Genomic DNA, 13,646 nt, shown 5'->3' on the forward strand with positions numbered 1-13,646 from the left:
CGATGTTTTGGTGCCATTCTTTATTCATGGCTGTGTTCTTAGGCAAAATTGTGAGGGAGTCCACTCCCTTAGCTGAGAAGCAACCCTACACATGAATGGTCTCAGGATGCTTTACTGTTGGCATGACACAGGATTGATGGTAGGGCTCACGTTTTCTTCCCCTGACAGTCTTTTTTCCAAATGCCCCAAACAATCGGAAAGGGGTTTCATCAGAGAAAATGACTTTACCCCAATCCCTGCACGTTTTTCAGAATATCAGTCTGTCCCTGATGTTTTCCTTGGAGAGAAGTGGCTTCTCTGTTGTCCTTCTTGACACCAGGCGATCCTCCAAAAGTCTTCGGCTCACTGTGCATGCAGATTCACTCACACCAGCCTGCTGAAATTCCTGAACAAGCCCTGCACTGTTGGTGTCTCGATCCTGCAGGTCCTTTTTTGGCAGGGCTGAATTGCAGTAGAAATCGTTTTTTTGGGATTAAGTTCATTTACATGGCAAAGAGGGACTTTGCAATTAATTGCAATTCATTTGATCACTCTTCATAACATTCTGAAGTATATGCAAATTATCATAAAAACTGAGGCAGCATACTTGGTGAAAAATAATATTTGTGTCATTCTCAAAACTTTTGGCCTCAACTGTAGGAATTACAAGCCAACCGATCTCATGATGTCACATCCTATGCTAGGACTTTGATTCCTTATTATTTTTATTCCAGTTTCACGGACAACGTTATACCTATAAGGATTTTTAGAGTCGGAATCCCTCTTGTAAATAAAACTACATCTAGTGTTTCATGTCTCCTCTAAATACCCTTGAAATTAAGATTGTGTACTTTTCCTCAATGTTTATATATAATGATTAGAATTAATAATGTCAGTGGAAAGTATTGACTTCTCAGAAAAAATCATATGTTTCTGCACGTATATTTGCTGTGCTTCAGCTTTGATATCTGCTTCTGTGCTGTGTACATTTGTTGCCTTTTAAGGGTTTTGGCATACTTAACTCTGAATGAAGAACTACTTTGTGCCATTTTGTCATCTAAGGTGGAGAAAGGTTGCCCCTCTAAGCCTCATTTTTCTGATGTGTACCGGGAGTTTGAGCAACTGCACCGTCAAGTGAAGAAGATGGCACAGGATCACTTCGGTATCCACAATGATCCCGGACCTCTGGCTGATGTGGAACTAACTGATCCTCAGGTGAGATCTGTTTGTTTTATTTCCTGTGTTATTGGGCAATAATTGTATTCCCTGGCCACTGGGGAAAACACATGGTTTTAGCTCTGGTCTTCTGCTGCCTCAGACTCTTCATATGTAAAGCGATAACTCATAACCCATTTGACAGATCTTTGTGCAGGCATTGGATGAGTGAGGAACTAAACCTGATTAATTTTTGAAATAACTGTCCCAAATTGAACCAGCACTGCATAGCAATAGCAAAAAAAGGGCAGTTTTGACACTTGATCCCTTTAAGACTATAAGTAAAAAAGTTCTTGATGGATCGTTTTTACACGTTACAGAGGCTTTGTATGGATGCCAAAGATGAAAATATTGGCTAGATTGGAGTGGCTACAAAGGGAGGGATGAAAGCAGACATTTGAACTTGTAATTGTGTTGGCTCTTATTACTGCTTCACATAAAACATTATATGGATGAAAATGTACACTTGATCAGATCCAAAATCGTAACCGCAACAACAATGGGCAGCAAAATTCGAAATGCAAGACATAGCCAACCAATAATGAAAATAGAGCCTGCAGTTGCAATCGTGTGAACACAGCCATCTGCTATCTAAACTTTTCTGTGGTTCTTTTTGCAAACTCCCCAGGAACAATCTACTGGTCAGTGATTCTAAAGCTGTAGAGTGCGAGATGATTTTCAGAATTTTTTATAATAAGATTCTTATTGAATGTAGATGGCTAGCTTAAACATTTGTCAAATTCCGCATCCATAGTGGTCCGGTAGCCTGTTGTCAAAAATGATTGTGGGGCACTTAGCGAAACTTATTATAGGAAAATTTGTGTAACTTAACCCTGGTCCAGGCTAGTCTATTAAATGGTGGCACCTAAAAGAACAGGCACAGATCTGCTCAAGCTAATTACATTGACAAGTCACACAAAGTGCTTCAGGGGCAAGTGTATAATTGGCCTGAGCATGCACTCAGACCCCAGGCTTTGCTGTCAACTGTGTGTCTGTGTGTGTCTGAAAAGGAGAACCCCATTTAACCATTGCGGGGTGTGTTTCCCAAAACCATAGTTGCTGATTACATTAGCAGCTTGCATAGTACAATGCATCGTTAAACGATGGGATGTTTCCCAAAACCATAGTTCAAACGAATGTTCGCAAACACTGTCATTAAGTTGTGTAGTTCTAACTACAGCTCTTGAGCTGTAGTTAGTAGCTTAGTTCCAGGTAAATGTGTCAGCGATGGTGGAAAATGCAGTCTAAGAAGGGTAGTCACCGTGTAAGTAAGAAATGTAATAATCTTGAATACCCAATAAGGAATAATTTAGCTCTACGATCACATATAATGTGGAGTGGTCTGAAAATGTAGTTTGAAACATAATTGTTGTGTGTGTGTGTGGGTCTCTGGTCAAGTACGGTATGATTGTACATTAGGTCGAACAAGTCAGCCACTGTCTGTAGTGAGCAATAGGGAGAATTCTCAGACTGCAAAGTATTGTATTAGCACAGGGGTGGCTAATTATGAATGCTGATGATAAGAAGGCCTATGATGTCATCTACTTAGATTTCCAAAAGGCTTTTGATGTTGTCCCCCACAAGAGGCTCCTACTTAAACTCAAAGCGACAGGTATTTTAGGTACCGTAGCGACCTGGATTGATAACTGGTTAACAGGTAGGAAACAGCGAGTAGTTATAAGAGGCACAATGTCACAGTGGGCTTGCGTTCATAGTGGGGTACCGCAGGGTTCGATTTTAGGACCACTATTGTTTCTAATTTACATAAATGATATAGATACCAATATATACAGTAAACTGGTGAAATTTGCAGATGACACCAAGGTGGGTGGTGTAGCAGATACTGAATTAGTGGCTCAGCAGCTACAGCGGGATCTTGATTTAATTAGTGACTGGGCCGATACCTGGCAGATGAAATTTAACGTCGATAAATGTAGGGTACTCCATCTAGGGAGCAGAAATATAAAGTACAGGTATTTCATGGGTGTCACTGAAATAAAGGTAGCTTATCATGAGAAAGACCTTGGTGTGTATGTTGATGCTTCCATGTCCCATTCTCGCCAGTGTGGGGAAGCAATAAAAAAGGCCAATAGGATGTTGGGGTATATCTCCAGGTGTGTGGAGTTTAAGTCCAGGGAGGTAATGCTAAGATTATACAATTCCTTGGTGAGACCTCACCTAGAATATTATGTGCAGGTTTGGTCACCATATCTTAAAAAGGACATTGTGGCCTTAGAAAAGATGCAGCGTAGGGCCACAAAAATGATTCCTGGTCTTAGAGGAATGTCATACGAGGAACGGTTACTTGAGCTAAATCTGTTCAGTCTCAAGCAGAGACTGAGGGGGGACATGATCCAGGTATATAAGATTCTAACAGGTTTGGATGCTGTTCAACCAAATAGTTACTTCAGCATTAGTTTAAATACACGAACTCGTGGCCATAGGTGGAAATTAGCGGGAGAACATTTCAAGCTGGATTTAAGGAAGCACTTCTTTACACAGTGCGTAGTCAGAGTATGGAATAGCCTTCCTGATAATGTAGTGCAATCTGAATCCTTGGGTTCCTTTAAATCAGAGCTAGATAAGATTTTAACGACTCTGAGCTATTAGTTTAGTTCTCCCCAAGCGAGCTTGATGGGCTGAATGGCCTCCTCTCGTTTGTATAGTTCTTATGTTCTTATTATATCCAGAAAGGGCCGTTAGGCATGCAGCTTTTTGCTGCAACGCCATACTAGTACGTAGAGTACGTAGTGAGTAGTACGTAGAGGACTGATCGACTGAAGAGTTTGCACACCGGGGTTTAAACAACTGATCTAATGGTTATGTAATGCCTATTTGCATTGTCCTACTTACAGTTTTTAAAGGCAAATTTTATTTTAGGTATAGCTTTCTTGCCTCACTCCTCTAGTGTTAGAGGTTTGAATCTCACCTCTCCTTTGTGTGTGTGTGTTTGTGTGTGTGTACACGTACGTATGTGTTCCTCCCACGTTGTTCAGGTTTCCTCCCACAAACACATGAGATAAAGCTCATTTTTCACATCTCTGAATTGCTTGTAGTATATGCCTGAATGTGAGTAAATGTGTACCTACAGTGTGGACTCCTGGAGATAACAACATGAAATCAACTGGGACTTTATAAGTATATGGACAGTGAATGTCAATATAAATGCAGTTTTATGCTCCCCGGTCGCCCAGAGGAGGATGGGGTACCCTTCCGAGTCTAGGTTCCTCTCAAGGTTTCTTCCTGCTAGAGGGAGTTTTTCCTTGCCATTGTCGCCTCAGACTTGCTTGGTGGGGTTCTGGTCGGTTAAATGTAAAGTGCTTTGTGACAATGACTGTTGTTAAAAGCGCTATATAAATAAAATTGAATTGAATTGAATAGTCTTCGCCAGGGTTCCATGTTTGTGGATTATGCATGTTCTCCCATCATGGGGTTCCTCTTTTCCTCTTTCCCCCACAGTCCAAAAACATGCCAAGGCTAACTGGAGTTACCAAAAGTACCCGTAAGTGTGTGTGTGTGTGTGTCTTTTGATGGGTTGGTGCCCCATCCTGTGTTGTTCCCTGCCTTGTGCCCATAGCCTCTGGGATAGGCTCTAGACCCCCATGCGACCCTGAATAGAATAAATGGTTTCAGAAAATGGATGGATGGCTGGACGGATGGATGATAAGCTTTCAATTCATGTCATGTACAGGCTAGCTGGATATATTTTAGACTTCACTGGATGGGTGGAGAATTGTTGCCAGGCCATTGCAGTAATATATGCAATTCTTTTTTTCCTTTCTTAGGAATTCAAGACTTTGCCCCCAGCTAAAAGATTCAAATTGGAAAAGGCTACTATAGAAAGTAATGGTGTCTGCCTGAATGAGAACATAATTCCAGATGTTGCTGTGGCTAAGCTGTCTGGAGCACCTGAAAAAGGTTAAAAGAAATTAATAGAAGAAATTAAGTACATCAAATTAAAAATGAAATATCGTTTTACTTTACTAGTTTCTAAATGATAGCCTAGCTTACATATAAGGGGGGGGTGCATGACCAATGTTTATGGATTCTTTCTCTCTACAGATACAGACTTGACAATGAATGGATTTCTGACTCCCACATTAGAAGCAAAAGCATCCGTTATACATAATCACCTGGAGATCAAGGAGGCAAAGACTGGAGAGAGACAAACAGTCACAGAATCAAAAGAGAGCCAGCTGCAAGTCATGGACCCCCAACAGGCCCAAATGATAGAGACACAGATGGAAACTGAAACCCCCAAGCCTGAAGTGGTTTTCACTACCTTTGAGACAGACTTTACAGAAGAGGTCTTGGTTGAGGAACATCTGCCCAGTACCACAGAGACTGAGAATCTATCAAGCAAGATAAACAACTCAGGTGTAAATACAAGCCCTCCACAACTCATCTCAGTTGTAACTGACAAAGGCCAAAGTGGTCTTGACATGGAGACCTCTGAGGTTTTGAATGAGTCTGATGTTGCAGATCACATGAGCCATCTTGAGCAGACACTAAGCACAGATGTCATCCCTTTGGACCACTCGTACAGGAGTAATGATCAAGAACCTCAGCAACCTATTGAGACTGTAAATGGCCTGGAGCAGGACTGCAGCTTAGGAAGCAGCATATCTTTAGGAGGCACAGTGGAATTCCAACTGGCAGAAGCAAGTCAGAAGGATGATCATGAGCAAATCCTTATACATACAGAAAATGGCCTCATTATGCAGCACTCGGAAGGAAGCCTTGCCTCTGACCGTATTGTTATTGTCACTGACTCCAGTGGTACCACCATGCATATCCGTGCCCCAAAGGAAGTACCATTGGAGACGGTTCAAGCTTTGCTGGGCATTGAAAATGGCCAGACAGAAGACATCCTAGTCCCTGAGACTCATCATTGACATCTTGCTTATATATCTGTACCCACAATATTGTTCTAAGATTTTATATATCTAGCATTTTTTGTAAATTTGTACAATTTACTTTCAAAATGTTTTTTTCAATATTATCTGTATAGCATTCTGTATGTCTGACAAATGTAAATGAAAAGGTGTTTCAAAGAAATTTTATTTTGGGGGAAAAAATACCTGCGCTATTTTACTACTTGATTACAAATGTTTTTCCCAACATCAGTTACATTTGTTGTCCCTTACACACTGAAAGGAAATTGAACATTTTACACAGGTTAATATACACAATTTCTGACCACATTACTTGGTAAATGTAAACAATATTAGAAAAGTGTTAACCACTACCAAAGCATACATTTTCTTTATTGTTGATACAAATCTTAGGAAAAAAACTCCTCCAACCATTCCTCAAAGTATGTTGTGGAAGTTCATGTCAGCATTCTGTGTCCTGTTTCCAGAAGCAAGCTCTCAAGCAAGACTTTATTAATGTCCTCTATATAGGGCTGATAGAGCCAGGATGAGAGAAATACCAAAGAGAGATTTGGGTCAGATATATGAGCAATTTCATTAACAACTATCTGCTTCAGGTTTAGTTCTTGCTTGTAAGCATCAAAGAGCTTTGACGATATTTCATCTGAAAAAGAAATGAGAAATTTAAAATGTTTGCCCCACAGTCCATTGAACTCAATAGCATTCATACTGGGATGGGTCACATGAGTATTATTAGCATGCAGAAATCCTAAATCCCAAAAGGCGAAGCATGTGAAGATAGGAAGGAAGGATTTCTGTTTATTAAATTACAGTTTTAAGAAATGGACCAAATATCACAAACCCTTGAGCTTTTAGTGTATCTTCAGCATAACTGTTTTCCATTCTTAGCATTAACCTTTAATGAATACTTTGGGTAACCATTTATACTATAACATTTAAATAAGATTAACCTAATGCTAGATCAGGGAAAAAATGTATGTGGATTCTGTGCTCTATTACCTGATGACCTAAACACAACCATACATGTGTTTTGCATATAAAGTCAGCTGTATTTAACACTGGCTTGGTAGCCCAGCCTCATGGTCCACACTGCCTAGGTTTTGCTCTAGACCCCATGACCCTGACCAGGATACACAGAAGACAGATGGATGAGTTGTTTCTACCTACAGTCTTAATTAAACCTTGTTTAAATAAGGAGAAAACGTTCAACTAGTAGTCAACCTGAATGATGAAATATATGCATTCATTGTATGCCTGATGACCATACATTTTCATAGCCTTTTATGGCGTATGCCATTTATACAAAAAATCGTTTGACCTAATAAGGCTTATGATCTCGAACTACCAGCAGACGCAATAAGCTATCTACAGCCATCGTATATGGCAACAAAAAATACTTTTGAGAAAGAGGAAAAGTTTGCCTCATTTAATTTCATACATGCTCATTTGCTATTGTTGGAAACATTGTACACTTCCGTTTTGGAGTAATAAGCTTTCTTTGTTTCTGCTTCTGGAATGGTGGATCATTGTCCATTACTTGCACACATATACACTGTGCTTTTGGTTTCTACCCAAAAAGTTCACTACAATAAATGTTAAAGGTTTCCTGCATGTTACTATTCAAATGTTGTGACCATATGACAATGAAGGAAAAAAAATCAGTTGTACACATTGAGGCCATATAACAATATAAATTCTACTTTGATGTGGTCTTCAGTTCATATTCGTTAATAAAACACTATTCCAATTGTGAAATTATTCCTCTCAAGTTAATCAACAACATAATATAAAAATAATCAACCTTCAAGCCAGGGGTGGCCAATCTTATCCAGAAAGGGCAACAGTGTTTTGGGTTTTCGCTGAAACTCCCGAAATATATTACTAATTAGAGGACTGATTGGCTGAAGAGTCCTCACACCTGGGTTTCAACAGCTGACCTAAAGGTTATCCCAAAAACATACATACACACTGGCCCTTTGTGCATAAGATTGACAACCCCTGCTTTAAGCCTTTCCAGAACCTTTGTAATTTAATGATTTTTCTACCTAACAGAATTGTAAGCTCTGGCTAGACATTTTAAAAAGTGTTTTATTTCTGTAATGATCTCTATGGCATAAACTTTGCTATGAGTAGTGATGATTCAAGCAGCTACACACTACAGCCTAATCACATTTTAAATGCAGTTCAGCATCTGTCTGTGCAGTGGATGGATTCCATCAGGAAACAGAACAGAGGGACCTGATGCAAATATTTTTAACAGACTCATTTGTACAAATATTATGATCCAGATAGGTGAGATCAAAGAACATTGTGTCAGTCATCAAAGACTTCATCTGCACTTTTCATATAATCATGGAATGTTTTGTTTCATATTGCTACTTGCTGAAAAAGAATGCATTGATTGTTTTCACCTAATGTATACTAATATAGAGGAGTTTCACTTTGGTTTTCTTTGCCATATTTGTGTAATCTGCTTTCCAGGAAATTTTAATGTTATATGACATTTGTATATGACACATTATTTTAAAGAATAATTTTTAGTCGTTGTATTGTTAGTAATGTATTATAACTATTACTTCTATCTTAGGAATGAAGATGCAATATGGTAACATACTGGATTGACTCTTTTGGGAATCGTTTTATGCCCAATGATATGTACATTTCTGTTAGAGCTCAAATGTTCACTTTGTAAAAAGTTCATGCATATTGTTTTTATTTAAACTTTTCACAACCCTGTTGTCACCATTTAATAAAGGTATCAGTGCTTTGATAAAATGCCAATACAATAGGAGAGTGCACAGTTCTATTATCTAAATTCACAAAAAAAATGTGTCTGGCCCAACACTGAGACACTGCAAAACTACAGTGCTATAGTAAACACCCCTCCCTGCAACATATTTTTTTCATATTTACTTATGAATGCATGCACAATCTCAGAAGATCCTCCACAGGCTGTCTGATAATGAGAATGCTGACTTTTGGTCAAACCAGATTTACTTCAGCACTATGTCTTCATTGGTGCACTGTTATATACAGTGTTTCCATATTCTGGTTCATAGTGTACTGTAGTTTTAGTGGAATGCATAGGTAGTGATGCTGCTTTAGACATATTGTACACATCAGTTATGTGCTTATTGATGTTGTGTCATTTCATGCTCTTGTACGCAACGACCTCTGTCGTTTTGGAGAAAATTTGCCAAAAGTAAATAAAACGATGATGATTTTACTTGATAGCAAGGACTTGCATTAAAGAGTCATCAATGGCAATTGTATTTTATAATACTGAATATTTTGTTACAATAGCTTACCTAAAACCATATATTATCACCTATTGTCACCAAATAGTGACAATCTTTAAAATATGACTTAATTGAAATTGTCTACCATAATAATGGGCAATTTTAGTAAGGGCCCTTGATGATCAGTATTTTTATGAAATAAAATATGGCAGATAAAACAATTTTTCATATGGCAAAGACAAAATGTATAAAGTTAGAAAAACAACTACAGAACTGCAAATGTACAAGATTTTGAGCAAATGACAGTTAAATCACTACAATTATCACAGTAAAAACAAATAACTAAAGAGCATTCAATAAAAAAAAAAAAAATCAAATTCTTTCAGAGCTGGGCTGGGATTCCGATAAAAAGCTCTAGAAATGTGAATCCAAAAGGTTATTTTCTAAGCTCCTGCATTAGCTAAAAGATGACATTAAAATATGTTGTTGTGAAAATTACATTTTTTGGTTTAGGTCTAACATATGTAAGCAATTTGTGTGTAAATGTATATATTCAATCTACTGTATAAAACACCTTTCTTGGATACTTCTGTCTTTTTAATCATTCTGTATCAGGTGCTCACCAAAATGTGTCACAGGCCAAGTCTGGAACAGTAGTGACTGTGTTCCTGATGGTCCTTCCTGGTATGTGTGAAGGGCACAAATTCCTTTAGTACAACAGGACATCTTTTCCATTTTAGATACAAGATGAGTCTAAATTTGAGAGGGAAAGAGATTTCAAATTAAATCTTGCCATCACAATTAAAATGGTTACAACTGTTTTAACTTACCATTTTCCCCAAAATGGCCAAAAGTGCAGTGCATCCATCCTCCAAGTCTGAATCAAGTTCTGCTTCATTTTCTGAATGCTCAATGTTGACTCTGTTTTCCCAATCCAATTTAATATGTGACTTCTTTTCTGACCTTGTTCAAAAATTCATAGAAAATATGATTTTTGTGGAAGTGACACACATCTGCACATGAATAACTTTTTTGTGTTTTACTGTTTAATCGTTTTATCTTCATGAAATGCTAAATGAAACCAGCATTGTCGTTATGGAATATGATCAGAATTTACAGTTTATTGGCGTTCTAATGTAATAATGCTTTATTTGCCATTTTCTCAAGTATGAGTATATGTACATTGGAATGATTTGCACATACAAAGTGATCATAATTACAAAACAACTGATATTTTTGTATTTGCCAAACTATGAATTTGAAGTTATTCCAACATGAAGAGATCATACAGTCGAAGAAAAAAATTAAGAGACCACTCTTTTTAACAAATCTGCATTTTTAAATCCTGGTTAAATCATGGTTCTGCTGGCAGAAGTCTACGCTGAGCAGCAGGTTGTGTCCAGATAGCAGTACACAAGTATAAGATGACGCAGGAGACACAGGGAATGACCAGAAATCAGCCAGGCAAAGGATGGAAGTGACATTCTAATACTACAGATGACCGTGAACTTATCCAACAGGTTCTCATAAATTGGAGGATGACATCAAGTGAGCTACAGGAATGAGAAACATTAAGGGCAGGTGTGAAGTACACTGCTAGGACAGTTCATAACACACTCCTAGAAGCAGGACTGAAGTCTCATAAAGCTGGGAAGAAGCTCTTCATTCATGAGAAACACAGAAGAACCAGTCTGCAAAATATGTATTATTCACAGAGCAGACCCACAAATTGATAAATGAGTGAACCAAAAAATTGTGCCATGGTCTAATTTTTTACTGCAGCTGTATTTCATCAGTGAAAACTATCACAAAATAAATGGTTCAAACTAGAAATTCTAAGAAGGTCTGCAATCAAAATCAGACAAGAATTTCTTAGGCTTGACAGTTTTTGGCTCTAACCTGAAATATTTTGAAATATCTTTTAACCCCAATCTCTCTGGCAACATGGATAGACATTCGTCTGGTTGTTCAGATGGGATGGAAGGCTGAAGGGATGACCCTCTTAGTAAGGATGGGAATTACCAGTGACCTTCCGATATAATATTATCACGATACCTAGTTGTCGATTCAATATGTATTGTGAGTTTATCCATCCATTTTCCAAACCGCTTATCCTACTGGGTCGTGGGGGGTCCGGAGCCTATCCCGGAATCAATGGGCACGAGGCAGGGAACAACCCAGGATGGGGGGTCAACCCATCGCAGGTATTGTGAGTTTATGAATATCTCAATTCAATACTACATTTTTACCAATTTTTGTTTTCTGTTGAACATGTAAAAAGAATGAGTGGGGAAAGGATGGAGCGGGAGATCGACAGGCGGAGCGGGAGATCGACAGGCAGATCGGTGCCGCGTCAGCAGTGATGCGGGCACTGCATCAGTCTGTCATGGTGAAGAAGGAACTGAGCCAAAAGGCAAAGCTCTCGGTTTAGCAGTCGATCTACGTTCCCACCCTCACCTATGGTTATTACCTATGGGCAATGACCGAAAGAACAAGATCGTGAGTACAAGCGGCCAAAATTTGTTAGGGTGATAGATGCGGAGATAGGGTGAGGAGATCGGTCATTCGGGAGAGACTCAGAGTAGAGCCGCTGCTCCTCCACATTGAGAGGAGCCAGATGAGGTGGCTCGGGCATCTACTTAGGATGCCTCCTGGACGTCACTGGGAGGAGGCCCCAGGGAAGACCCAGGACATGCTGGAGGGACTATGTCCGGGGAACGCCTCAGGATTCCCCCAGAGGAACTGGATGAAGTGACTGGGGAGAGGGACCCAGAGCGGAGACTTGAACCCGGGTCCCAGAGGTGTGAGTGCTAAACACCACACCACCATGCCACCCCCACCAGCTCACATAATTAACTTAATTAGTTAAAAAAGTGAACGAGATATTGAACAGATATATGAGGTGGGCTAGTGGTCAAGTCAAAAAATACATGGGTGTATTGTATGGTTGCTGGAGATAATAGGGTTATTTTAGCAGAGGTTTTGAAATGGCTAAGCTGACACACTTTGCTAGGCGTAACAGCATAGTTTTACACCAACATGACAGTTATTTAAACATTTTTTTTTGGCTGCCTAAGTCTTTTTCACAATACTGTATTTCACAATAACTGAAGCAATTATAATAATCTTCATAGTAAGTCATGGCATTGATACCGACTGTAGGCCAAACCTGTGTGCCACTACCAAGCATTTTAATACATACTAACACAAAACTTGATATAAAATAGAGTGTACTGCAGCATCTGCTTATAAGTATAACAGTAATTCATGTCTTAATGGTCTGCATGGTGGGGAAAAAATTTAGATTTATGACTGTCACAAACTTAAAGGAAATAATGTGTGATGCGTTTCGAATCCATGAAGGATATCAACATCTCAGACATTTCGACTGTTCAAATATTGACAGCACTATCCAAGGACATTTTAGTGAGAAAGACTAGACTTGAATTCGACTATCTTTGCTATTTCGTGACTGAAAACGCATCATACGTACCTTTTACTTATTTCCAGGTTTACAATTTGACTTGCTATAGAAAAGCCTTCGTCATTTAGTCGTTCCCATTTCAAAATAAAATTATGCAAATCAGCTGCGATGTTTTTCAATTTTCTTACGCTGCCCGATAGACATGGTTTTCTTGCTGATGAAACGACACCTTGCTGTTTAGCTAAAAGGGGGATAATAATGTGTAGCTTACTGTTGATTATCGTTGCCAGTATAAAGAATCCGCCGATACTATATTATCGACAGAAATAGTATTTAGTCGCTGAATACATAAATGTAACTGATATAGCTAAAGGCATTTAAGACGTAATGAGATATGCTATGCATCATCTGATAATATAAATTACATGTACTAGATAATCAGGAAGAATACTAAAAAGTTTCAATATTGTTCCGTTTTACTCACTTTCCATCAGACAAAGATTCCGCCAGTTTATGAGATCCCGACACTAATATACAAACCAGGTCGCTGTGACATAGATTGGTTTTTAACTTAATTTCCTCTAGACTGGCTGAAAGTAATACCGACTGTCCCATTCAGCACACTTCCGGGCAAGCGCGCGGAGGTACGGCCTGTGGTGACGTAAGACGCAGAGTAGGCATGCGTTTTTGTTTTTTTTTTTGTTTGTTTGTTTGTTTTTTTTTTATTACACAGACAGTACCGGGGATCAAAAGACTGACAGGTCATAAATCAGGTCCCAAAAATGTTAAACGTTGTACATAAACTACTTAATAGTTTCCTATTTTAGGGTATAGGATTCATGTAATGTATTGTTTGATTTAGTTTATCAGAGTTAAGAGTTAGAAGAGCCGGTT

At 38.8% G+C, this 13,646-nt stretch overlaps 2 protein-coding genes across 4 annotated transcripts in view; one reads left to right on the forward strand and one right to left on the reverse strand.

The window, feature by feature from the left end:
• The window catches only part of znf839 (zinc finger protein 839), a 28,348-nt gene extending 19,028 nt beyond the window's left edge, over positions 1 to 9,320 (forward strand). Inside the window, exons 5-7 of one of the 2 annotated variants that reach the window (XM_048974931.1) lie at positions 1,042 to 1,194; positions 4,980 to 5,112; positions 5,257 to 9,320. In XM_048974931.1, the coding sequence (XP_048830888.1) occupies positions 1,042 to 1,194; positions 4,980 to 5,112; positions 5,257 to 6,089 (1,119 nt within the window). In that variant the 3' untranslated portion in view covers positions 6,090 to 9,320. The remainder of the gene's footprint in view (positions 1 to 1,041; positions 1,195 to 4,979; positions 5,113 to 5,256) is intronic. The other variant, XM_048974932.1, reaches the window with a different exon arrangement.
• Positions 6,237 to 13,404, reverse strand: LOC125707681 (cyclin-dependent kinase 2 interacting protein). Of its 2 annotated transcripts, none has more exons than XM_048974965.1 (5): positions 13,237 to 13,404; positions 12,822 to 12,993; positions 10,159 to 10,291; positions 9,952 to 10,009; positions 6,237 to 6,732 (listed from the first exon to the last, which is right to left on the reverse strand). In XM_048974965.1, the coding sequence occupies exons 1-5, from the start codon at positions 13,241 to 13,243 to the stop codon at positions 6,527 to 6,529; spliced, it is 576 nt and encodes a 191-aa protein (XP_048830922.1). In that variant the 5' UTR covers positions 13,244 to 13,404; the 3' UTR covers positions 6,237 to 6,526. The 2 variants fall into 2 exon arrangements, with proteins under 2 accessions (XP_048830922.1, XP_048830921.1); XM_048974964.1 differs by having other exon boundaries at positions 9,952 to 10,081.
• Between the last annotated feature and the right edge of the window lie 242 nt (positions 13,405 to 13,646).

Source organism: Brienomyrus brachyistius, chromosome 14 (assembly GCF_023856365.1).
Source record: "Brienomyrus brachyistius isolate T26 chromosome 14, BBRACH_0.4, whole genome shotgun sequence".
Lineage (NCBI taxonomy): Eukaryota > Metazoa > Chordata > Actinopteri > Osteoglossiformes > Mormyridae > Brienomyrus > Brienomyrus brachyistius.

Excerpts from the sequence above, each read along its gene's own strand:
- LOC125707681 (XM_048974964.1), bottom strand. Across the intron at positions 10,292-12,821 it reads AACCTGGAAATAAGTAAAAG|GTCAGAAAAGAAGTCACATA; the intron begins GTACGTATGATG and ends TTTTTGAACAAG. Across the intron at positions 10,082-10,158 it reads TGGCCATTTTGGGGAAAATG|ACTCATCTTGTATCTAAAAT; the intron begins GTAAGTTAAAAC and ends TCTCAAATTTAG.